Source organism: Desmodus rotundus, chromosome 8 (genome assembly GCF_022682495.2).
Source record: "Desmodus rotundus isolate HL8 chromosome 8, HLdesRot8A.1, whole genome shotgun sequence".
Taxonomy (NCBI): Eukaryota; Metazoa; Chordata; class Mammalia; order Chiroptera; family Phyllostomidae; genus Desmodus; species Desmodus rotundus.
Window position 1 is genome coordinate 842,881 of NC_071394.1, and position 10,194 is coordinate 853,074.

General features: G+C 62.9%; 2 protein-coding genes across 4 annotated transcripts; one reads left to right on the plus strand and one right to left on the minus strand.

Annotated features, from left to right (window-relative positions):
• The first annotated feature begins 129 nt into the window (after window positions 1-129).
• PYCR3 (pyrroline-5-carboxylate reductase 3) lies at window positions 130-4,892 on the plus strand. 3 transcript variants are annotated; one of them, XM_053930154.2, is made up of 7 exons: window positions 166-322; window positions 1,810-1,874; window positions 2,391-2,570; window positions 2,875-3,087; window positions 3,404-3,496; window positions 3,660-3,849; window positions 4,350-4,892. In XM_053930154.2, exons 1-6 carry the CDS (start codon window positions 226-228, stop codon window positions 3,840-3,842), a joined length of 831 nt encoding a protein of 276 aa, XP_053786129.1. In that variant the 5' UTR covers window positions 166-225; the 3' UTR covers window positions 3,843-3,849; window positions 4,350-4,892. The 3 variants fall into 3 exon arrangements, 2 of the variants coding, with proteins under 2 accessions (XP_053786129.1, XP_024428222.3); XR_011651506.1 differs by lacking the exon at window positions 4,350-4,892 and having other exon boundaries at window positions 130-322; window positions 3,352-3,496; window positions 3,660-3,796; XM_024572454.4 differs by having other exon boundaries at window positions 168-322; window positions 3,660-4,892.
• Window positions 4,893-7,342: 2,450 nt separating this feature from the next.
• On the minus strand, window positions 7,343-9,883 carry TIGD5 (tigger transposable element derived 5). Its single transcript, XM_024572081.3, has one exon. It carries the CDS (start codon window positions 9,829-9,831, stop codon window positions 7,936-7,938), a length of 1,896 nt encoding a protein of 631 aa, XP_024427849.3. The 5' UTR covers window positions 9,832-9,883; the 3' UTR covers window positions 7,343-7,935.
• Between the last annotated feature and the right edge of the window lie 311 nt (window positions 9,884-10,194).

The following is a 10,194-nucleotide window of genomic DNA, read 5'->3' on the forward strand; positions in this document are numbered from 1 at the left end:
TCTGGCGATCCCCGCCCATCGGAGCCTGGACGCAAACATTCAGACCAATGAACAGAGGGGGCGGGACCCACTGCTAACCAACTGTAAAACGAGGGCCGGTAGCCCGCTAGAAGGGGGCGGAGCGTACGGTCGCGGTAGCCAATGACGAGGGTGGGGGCGAAGCGGCGTAGCCCATTGGCTAGGCAAGAGTCTGGGCGAGAAGCGGCTGCGGCGCCTCGAAGCAACATGGCGGCGGCGGCTGGGCAACCGGGACCTAGGCGCGTGGGCTTCGTGGGCGCCGGCCGCATGGCGGAGGCCATCGCGCAGGGCCTCATCCGAGCAGGTGGGGCGCTGCGGGTATGGGTCGCACGGAGGCATCCGACGCTGGCCTGGTGTGGGAGGGACAGGCGTGCCTGGTCGGAGCTTTCCAGCTCGGAGGGATGAATCCTGTAGAGCCCCTGGGCGGAGCCTGGGCGGCCAGTATCCTGCGGCGCAGGAGTCTCGGGGTGGTGCCGGGCCGGGCGGGTGTGGGCCGTGGGCCGTGGTGGATGCTGACCTTGCCCTCGGGACTGCTTGAGTCGGAGAACACGGCAGGAGTCTTAGAGTCGGCCGTCTCCAAGCAGCCTCCAGCCTCCTCTGGCCGTAGAGTTCTTGAAACGTGGCTGGTCCGAATTGAGAAGTGCTCAGAGTGTGTAGAATAAAACCTATATCTGATTTGGTAGATTTAGCACACAGAAAGGAAAAGTGACGTATCTAGTAATTGTCAGTATTGGTTATGTGTTGGAAGGATACTATTTTGGGGTTAAGTAAAATATAATACCATTAACTTCACCTGGTTCTTCTTGTTTCATGTGACTGCTGGAAAGTGTAGTTACACATACGGCTCCAGTGAGGCTTCTCTTGGACAGCGTTGTCACGGGGCCTGGGATCTCCAGCCAAGTCTCTGGCCTCGGTTGGGTTGCTTGACCTTTCTGAGCCTCCAATTCTTTTTCCTGTTTGTGTGCCAGCTCCACTCGTGGTGGCCAGATCATCCCTTGTGGAGAAACTGGTTTCCTGCAAGGGATATCAGTGCCAACCCTACCTTTATGTGTAGGTAATGGTCCCTCTTTCTGCCTTCAGCCATACATCAAAGTCCACAGGGGTCAGAGTCAGTCACCAAATAGGTGTTTCACCTGTAAAACCCTGCAGCCCTGCCTGCCTCCCGGGGCTGCCCAGACTCTGTGTTGAGGTCGGTGCTGGCATGTGTGTGTAATGCACAGTGGACCTCGCTGCCCTGATTGATCAGTTCTGGGTTCAGGTTTGGGGTGCACTTCTGCTGTCCTGTCAGATGTTACTACAGAACTCTAACCTCCTTAGCCTCGGACTCCACAAGCCCAGGTGATTCCTATGTAATAAGCACTGAGCTTCTGCTCGGACATGCCCGCACAGATGCACTCTCTCCAAGGGAAGCTTGGCCCCCATTGAGCCTTCCTACCCCGCACGTCTTCCTCCTCTCCAGGCTTCTAGTCCCTGGGGCCCCGGGGATGTCTGTCCTCTCAAGATGGGGCAGGCTTTTGGCCCCTGCATCTGGCAGGACCTCTGGGCTCAGCAGTAGCAGCAGGCAGTGGTGGTGACTGCCGAGTAGAATTAAATGGATCTACTTGGTCCTGGCTGCACGGAGCGCCCCTGCTGGGCACTTGGGTTCTTGGAGAGTCTCAGGCCAGCCAAAGGCCAAAATGGCCCAGGCATGACTGAACCTGACAGCCTTCAGTAAGGGGCAGGCCAAGCTGGCTCCTCCCCCTCCTCCTTCTACCCAACCTCCTCAATGACACCAGGCCTTTGCCTTTCCAGGAAAAGTGGAAGCCCATCATGTGCTGGCCAGTGCACCAACTGACAGGAACCTCTGTCACTTCCGGGTGAGCTGGAGACCAGCTCTTTTGGAATTGAGGTTCCCCACAGGGACCTAGCGTGGCTCTAGCTCCTGTCTCTCTGAGATACTTCTTGAGGCCAGGAAAGTGCTGCCGATGTAGCTAAAGTTTGGAACTGGCCAGGCTGGGCTGGAGAAGGGAGGTCAAAGGCCAAAAGGAAAGTCAGGGTTGTGCAAGGCCAGGGCAGAGTAAAGGGGTGTGGTGTGTGCACACATGAGTCTGCATGTGTGTGCATGCCTGCATGTGTTGGGGTGGGCAGGGATGGGCACGGGCGCTCACTGGGCGTGGAGGGCTCGTGGAGGGGCTGGTGTCAGGTATCTGAGGCTCAGGGTTGGGTCTGAGCAGCACTGGGTGGTCTGGATGAGTCCCAGGGGTGGCGTAGGCATTTGCAATGGGAGGGACCCACAGGGACCCATGGGAATGGACGGTGGCCTCCAGCCTAAAGGGCAGTGGTCTGGGAAGATGCCCGCTTACCTTGCCCTGGTCCCTGCATTCCTGGTGCAGGCTCTGGGCTGCCAGACCACCCATTCCAACCAGGAGGTGCTTCAGAGCTGCTCGCTCGTCTTCTTTGCCACCAAGCCCCACATCGTCCCAGCCGTCCTGGCAGAGGTGGCCTGCGTGATCACCTCTGAGCACATCTTGGTGTCTGTGGCTGCTGGGGTCTCTCTGAGCACCCTGGAGGAGGTGAGTGGCCCATGGGGTGAGGTGGGGATGAGGCTATGACCCCAGAGTAGACTGTTCTGGCCAGATTCAGCTTTCCAGCCTCTGCCATCCCAAACCAGCTCCACCCTGGGCTCAGCAGGGAAGGGACAGAGAGCAGACAGCCTCCTAGTCAGCCTACAGAGGTGGCGAGGTGGCTAAGGGGACTGGAGTTTGGGTTTCTCCTGGCACCACCCTTGGGAAGCAGGGGTGGGAGCCTGACTGAGGTACGTGCCTGCCCTGCAGGCCAATCCCACGGGCTCCCTGACAGCAGCCTCTCTCCGGCCAGTTGCTGCCCCCAGCCACACGGGTGCTGCGGCTCTCACCCAACCTGCCCTGCGTGGTCCAGGAGGGGGCCATGGTGTTGGCCCGTGGGCGCCATGCCAGGAACAGCGAGGTTGAGCTCGTACAGACTCTGCTGGAGGCCTGCGGGCAGTGCGAGGAGGTGCCTGAGGCCCAAGTGGACATCCACACTGGCCTCAGTGGCAGTGGTGTGGCCTTCGTAAGTATTGTCTGGTCCCCCTGTCCCCTACAGCTGGCCACTGACCAAGTGGGGCCATCCAAATTCCTGAGACTGCCCCTACCCTTGGGACCTGGAGGCTCGGTCCTCAGCTGCCTGTGAGCTTTGCTTTCCCCCCATATCGCTGCTTTCCTGGGCCTGGGAGCTGGCTCTTGGCAGACCCTCAGGCTCAGGCCTTGTCGCTGGGCCCTGCACTGGTAGCCAGCACTCTAGACCTTGCTCCTGAAGCTTCTGAGTCTTCTCCAGGCTGGGTGCTGTGTCCAGGGGAGTGTTGGCTTTGATACCGCCACCCTCACAGGTGTGCCTGTTCTCTGAGGCCCTTGCCGAAGGTGCCATCAAGATGGGCATGCCCAGTGGCCTGGCTCACCGCATTGCCGCCCAGACCCTGCTGGTGAGTGACTGGCTCCAGGGGAGCCAGTGAAAGGGGATGGGCCTGCATGCCTCCTGGGAGCGGTGGGGATGCATGGCAAAGCTGCTGCACACTGGGCCGAGCTGGAGAATGAAGGGGCTGCCCACCTCCCCCTAGTCACTGCCCCCAACACTCCTCTCCCCAGGGGACAGCCAAGATGCTGCTGCAGCAGGGGCAGCAGCCTGCACAGCTGCGGACAGACGTGTGCACACCCGGCGGCACCACAATCTACGGCCTCCACGCCCTGGAGCAGGGCGGGCTGCGGGCAGCCACCATGAGCGCTGTGGAGGCTGCCACCTGCCGGGCCAAGGAGCTCAGCAGGAAATAAGGAGCAGGTGCTGGACGAGGGCCACAGCCCCAGCGTGCCCGGAGCAGCCCTGCCCCCTCTGTTCCCTTCTCCCAACCCCTTCCCGAGGACTGTGGTACTAACCCGCAGGGGCCTCACTGGATGCACCCTGCTTCCCGCACAGGGAATGTGAGGGACGGAGCTGGAGCGGATCCCTCCGAAGTAGGGCCCCCCCGCCCCACCACCCAGGCACAAGGCCTCGTGCTGACGGCCCGCCATGGGGGTGGTGTGGGTGCTGTGGGCAGAGGTGTGAGCAGAGTCCCTGGCTCAGCAGTAGCTGTGTAACTGCAGTTGGCTCAGGTTCGGGGACAGGAATCTACACAAGAGACCTGCTCCCCTCACTAAAGCCAGCAGTGCCAGGCCATCACGTCTGTCCTGTCCCTGGGTTGGCCTGCAGCTGGGTTGGGGGCTGCCCCACGTTTGGGAGGATGGCCTTGGCCAGCAGGGGCCACATACTTGGCTTCATCTGGGTGTGCCCCCTTCCCCCAGACCCTGAGCTCCTGGCAAGTGGCAGGTGGAGCTGTCCTGATGACCCTTCTCAGTTAAGAGTCCTGGAGGATCATCCCAAGGCCTGGCCTCTGACTGCAGGACCTCACTCTCCAGCGTGTCCCTGAATGGACCAGTAGGCCAGGAATGGCCCGAAGCAAGGCTAGGGGAACCTTTGGGTGGGTGGGCACCTGCAGCTCTGTCCCCGGCACTGCCACCAGGCCCCTGGGCCTCCTCGCCTGCACAATTGCCACTGCCACCAACCACTGAGGCTTTGGGAGAGTAGCCTGTCTGTGAGACAGTGGAGAGCCCCTGTGCGCTGTGCCCTCCTTGTAGTCTGCCCTCCACTCGGGTCCAAGGGGGCCCCTCCCTGCAGAGGTCTGGCCCTGGGTAGGCCTGAGTCCATCCCTGCACACGTTTTTTTCCCTGTGAGGTGGGAATAAAGCCAATGTCCTGTAGCACAGAGTGGCCAGTATTCAATAGGAGGCCAATAAAACTGGGTTCTAGGGCCTGGCAGCACAGGCCAGGGACCCACCTGTCACCTGAGAGCTCTGCGTTCACCCTCAGCCGTCTGGCAGTGAGTCCCAGTATTGCATCCCTCACAATCCTTGGGGAACAGAGTGGGCTCGGCCCAGCAGGCCACTCCTGAATGAGGCCCCTTGGTGAGCCTGCAGCCCAGCTGGAGGGACATGGACTCATGAGGGCCCAGCCCAATGGGGGGCAGTGTCACAGCCCGGCTGTTTGCTGGCCAGGGCTCCTCACCTTCCACTGCAAGGCCCTGCTGTCAGTGAGGCTGGGTGTGAAAGGGCCCCTCCGGAGCATACAGCCCACCAGCCTATGGTCCTTTCAAGGATATGCTACTGGTGTCAAGCCTCACTAGCAGCCACCCTTGTCGTGGGCCTAACTGTGTCCAGGGCCCTGCTCCCAGCTGGGCTCCCCATGGCAATCCCTGCCTACACTTGGCCCATGGGCTGGGGTCTCTGGATGGTGGGCCTGTCAGCTTGAAGGTACACCCCTTGCTCAGACTGCATCTGCCACTGGGGGGGCAGGGTCCCTCTGTGGTCTGGTCTCGCCCCACCCCCCCCAAAACATGCAGGCTGGGGATGCTTTCAGCAGAAGCCTGTGCACACACTCCCTGCCTGAGTGCCACTGTGCGGAAGAGTACTGACTTTTCACCACCTTCAGGGTTCCTCAGAGGGTTGCGAATGGTGGGGAGGGGCTGATGGCTTCGTCCCCAAACATCCCCTGCTGCAGGGGTCCCCACTCCATAGCCAGGACTGGGTAACCAACCCTCGGGGGCTAGTTTCTGGCTTGTAGACAGTGAGTGAAGGGATTCTAGCAGCATCAACCCACACCCCTCCCTGGTGGCACTCACTCCTCATTCTCAGGGTGGCAAAGCTCTAATGCCCGTGGGGCCAGCAAATGGCAGCAGTGAGGGGCAGGCTGCGGAGTGAGGCCACCAGCTGGTGCCCACTCCTGCCATTCTGCTGCAGGGGCACACCTGGAGATCCTGTAGGAAGCCTCTGGCCGGCCATCGGTAACTTCACACTGAGCTGAGTGGCTGTGAAGTGGCAGCACTGGGATCATGATAGCCCGTGGGCGGGGCTGCCCACAGGGCCATGTGCCTGCAGCCTCTGCCCCACGGCATACACACCAGATCCGTCGTCGTACTAGACAGGAAGCCTTTACAGGCCCCCTTTGAGGTGAGGGATCCCTGTCCTGCACCTGATTGGCATTTGAACTAGCTTCTTAGGGTCCCAGGCCAGCACAGACCAGCCTTGTTTTACACAGGGCCACAAGGACAGGTCAGAGCCACCTCTTGGGGTGCAACCTGGGTCTCTAGACAGGAGGGGCTGTTGCGATGCAGCTGAAGAGGCAGCAAGAGGCCCTGCTCCTGACATGGGCCTCATTACTGACTCCAGGCCCATGGAGGGCTAGACAGGGAAGACTGGAGATGGGGGCCTTGGCCAGAACAGGTAGTGTCAGTGCAGCCTGAAGGGCCCCTGCCAGGGGCTGCCATGCAGAGCCTCAGGGGCACCCTTTCTTGGTGTCCATGTGGGCCAAGGTCTGCCTCCCACACACCCAGCAGGCTCCCAGCTGTGGATGCCAACCAAGTGTGGGAGATGGTGTAAAAGGCAGGTTCCTGAAGCCCTGGGCCAGCTGCTTGGATTAGAGACCCAGGGCCAGGCTCAGACTGCCACCTCTTGGTGTGCAGGCTCCAGGCACCTGGCAAGGGAGGTGTCTGGTGGGCCCCAGCAGGAGTGGCTGCCCTGGGCCTGGCCAGCCAAGGCTCACTTCCCTTGCTCCCAAAACCTCCACACCTTTTGCCTTTCAGATTTGAGATATATTACGTGTGTGTGTGTGTGTGTGTGTGTGTGTGTGTTTTGACGGGGGTGGGGGGTTGAGATTCCAAAGTTTGTGTTCTTGAACTTGCTGGAAATTGCTCAGGGACGCCCTCTAGCGCCACCCCAAGGTGCAGCCATTTCACAAACATACTATCTGTGCAGCCTCTTGGCCACTAAGACCACATGGGCAAGGGGAGAGTGTGGAGGGGCAGGCAGGGCCTCACGGCCATCCCCTGCTCCTCCTGAGAGTTCTGGGCAGCAACTCGACAGAGGCAGCCCCCAGGAGGGCCAGGCATCTCTGATCCTCAGACCACCAGCAGGGATCTGAGTCCTGAGTGGACAGGACAGCAGACCAACTGTGTAAGAGCTGGGACAACACACAGGCGGCTCTCCCCGTTTTCGCACTGCCACCCAGAAGCCCGGTTCCTCTGTTCAGCCACGCCCTTGACTGTGCCAGAGAGGGGAGGAGCCCAGGGGTGCTAAGGCATGGGAGGGTTTTCCCACAGGGCTGTCAGTGCTGCGGAGCCTGCTCTGGGCAGTGGGTGGCCCTGGGCCCTGAGCCTGGACAAAGTGGGCTGTGGCCGTGGAGCTTGTCCAGTCACTGGTCAAGTCACCAGGGCCCAGCGGCATGCCAACACCAACCCCACGGAGTAAGAGTTCAGAAAATGTATTTTCTCAACAGGAAAATTAAAAGTCCAAGTGGAACAGAAGTCTACACCCTTGGCGTCAGGGTGCCCACGTGTGGCTGACCCCATCCTCCCTCCCCAGCCCAACCCACCCCTGCCCCCCAGAGTATCTGTAAAAATGGACTTAATGCAATAGAAGCAAAACCCGGGGGGGTGTTTCCCCACCGAGATCACGTGGCACAAGAACCACGCAGCACCAGGACTTAGGGTAAACAGGCCACCGGGCAGGAAGGGGGGGCCTCAGTCCCATGGAGCCCAGGCTCTGGTCAGTGCTGTGGTGTGTGTGAGTCAGCAGTGTATGGCAGGGGCCCCGGCTGAGACCACAGACCCCATGTGCTTGCCCAGGGTCTCTTCCAGCTCCCCCCAGGGAAGCCTGGGGTACCAGTGGAGCAGGATGATCCTTCACCAACAGAGCTCCCCCAAGCCAGGCCGAGCTGGCATCCCTGTAACCCCTAGTCTTGGGAGGGTCACCCCAGGAGAAGGGAGGAGGGCAAAGGGGAGACTCCCTCCAGGTACAGCAGGACAAAGACCCCTGGGGGGCCAGTAGGGCTGATTTGGTCACACCCCATCATCAGAGGCTGCAGGTGAGGGCCCGATGCCCCCCAGCCTCCTGGCCATGCTGATCAGTGAGCGCAGCTGCACCAGCTTCAGTGGCCCCACCTCCTGGGGGTCCTGGCTCTCCAGCCACCGCAGAGCTGTCTCCAGACCCTGAACAGCCTCCCCAGCGGTGGGCACAGCAGCCTCTTCCTCCTCACTCTCCATGACAGAGGATAGGCTGGCTGGGAGTGGAGGGGCCACAGAGGCCAGCACAGGGGGCCGGCCAGGGCCTGTCTCCTCTCTGCAGCCATCAGGCAGCCCCCCATCGTCATCTAGGTGCAGCCACTCTGCCACCTCCTCGGGCGCAAGGCGCTTGTAGGCCAGGGCTGCCAGGTGTGTGAGGTCGCTGAGCACCCTGCTGTGCTCAGCCACCTCCTCTGCTTGGCCAGCAGGCTGCCCAGCACACTCCTCCTCTGGCCGAGGCTCGAAGGCCGCCCGCAAGCCCAGCAGCCAGCAGCGCTCGATGCTGCCCGCCTGCACCAGATCCCAGGAGAGGCCAGCCAGGTAGAGCATGTCCTTTAGCATGAAGCTGCGCATGAAGTCCAGTGGGGAGCCCCCGGCACAGGACACCGCCAGCCGAAGCAGCTCCCGCTTGTACAGCTGCTTGAAGGCAGCCACCACCCCCTGCTCCAGCGGGGCAGGGATGTGTGCTCGGCTGCTGCCCTTGGACAGGAACAGCACCCGCACAGCCCCGTCAGGGGTCTGCAGCTCCTCCGGCGGGCTGAGGGGCTCAGGCCGGAACCGCCTGGGGGTCTCCTCACTCTCCTCCAGCGTGGGCAACCTGGAGGCCCAGCTCGGGCAGGGCGGGTGTGCGACCAGCAGTACGGCCCTCTGCTGCAGGCAGCTGCGGCGTAGGTAGCGCCTGACGCCCGGGACGAACTCCTCGAAGAACCAGCCCCGCAGAAGAGGGCGACTGAGCCAAGCGTCTGGGCTGTAGCGGTATGAGGCCGGGAACTTGTCCTGGTTGTGGTGGCGCAGGCTGGGCGGATCTGGCAGCTGCCCAATGACCAGCGGCTTCAGCTTGTGGCTGCCAGTCAAGTTAGCGGCCAGTAGCACTGTCACCCGGTCGCCCCGCCAGCGCCGGCCGCAGCCCCCGGTGCCCAGGGGTGCAGCTTGCTCCGGAAGCAGCTTCCAGTAGAGGCCGGTGACGTTGGCGTTGTAGATTTGCTCATCACCATAGCCGCCGTCGGCGGGGGGCGGCGGGGCCGGGGCGCGGCCCGGCAGGGGACCGACGCCAGGGGGCTGTGTGGACTCTTGCTTGACCGGCAGGCCGGGCGCGGGGCCGACGGCCGGGGGCTCGGCCTCGCCGTAGATGCGCTGGCTGGAGATGCCGTGACGCTTCTGCCAACGCCAAAACCAGCCGTGACTGGCCTTGAAGGTGCACTCGGGGCCGTAGATCTGGCGCGCGAAGGCTTCGGCCTGCGCCTGGATAAGCGGCCCCGATAGCGGCACGCCGTGCTGGCGCAGTGCCAGGAACCACGAGTACACGGCGCGATCGATCTCCTCCTCGTTGGCCAGCCGCATCTTCTTGCGCTGCGTGCCCACCTCGCCGCCCAGCTGCTCCAGAAACCAGCGCAACTTCGGCTCGTCCTTGAGCCAGCCGCGCAGCGTGCCGCCGGGCACGCCGAAGTCGCGGCACACGCTGGCCTGCCGCTCGCCGCCCTTGACGCGCTCGATGGCCTGCAGCTTGTCCTTGATGGAGTAGGCCTTGCGGAAGGCCATCTTCATGGCCACGCGGGGTCGCGCGGCAGGGGCCGCGGCGGGCGCGGAGGTACGCGGCGGCTGCGCCGGACGCCCGGGCGGGAGGTGGCGGCTGCGGCGCGGGGCCGGGCCGGCCGGGGGACCCGCGGGGTACATGGCAGCGGCAGCAGGAACGCGGGAGCCATAAGCCCGCCCAGCCGGCCGCGCGGGGCGGGGCGCTGGGGGCGGGACTAGCCGCGGCCCTCCCCTTTGTCTCGCCGGCTCCCGGGAGAGCTAGCGCGCTGGCCCCGCCTCCCGTGCGTCTAGCAGCGCGTGCCTGCCGGTCCACCCGCCCCAGCCGGACGAGTCCATTGGGCTGGCAGAGACGAGGGGCGCCAAGTGGCTGCGGTCCCGTTCGCAGCTGTTTGCTCCGGTTCCTCCGGAAAAGAACGAGCCCCGTGGGGCTCTCCGTGTGGCTACTGTCTTTGCAGCAGCGGGGAGTGTCGCTCCTAGAGCTCCGGCGGCGGGGCGGGGAGGGGC

Coding starts and splice junctions, on each gene's coding strand:
- PYCR3 (XM_053930154.2), top strand. CDS start 226: ATGGCGGCGGCGGCTGGGCAACCGGGACCTAGGCGCGTGGGCTTCGTG. Junction 323..1,809: donor GCAGGGCCTCATCCGAGCAG/GTGGGGCGCTGC, acceptor TTGCCTTTCCAG/GAAAAGTGGAAGCCCATCAT. Junction 2,571..2,874: donor CTCTGAGCACCCTGGAGGAG/GTGAGTGGCCCA, acceptor CTCTCCGGCCAG/TTGCTGCCCCCAGCCACACG.
- TIGD5 (XM_024572081.3), bottom strand. CDS start 9,831: ATGTACCCCGCGGGTCCCCCGGCCGGCCCGGCCCCGCGCCGCAGCCGC.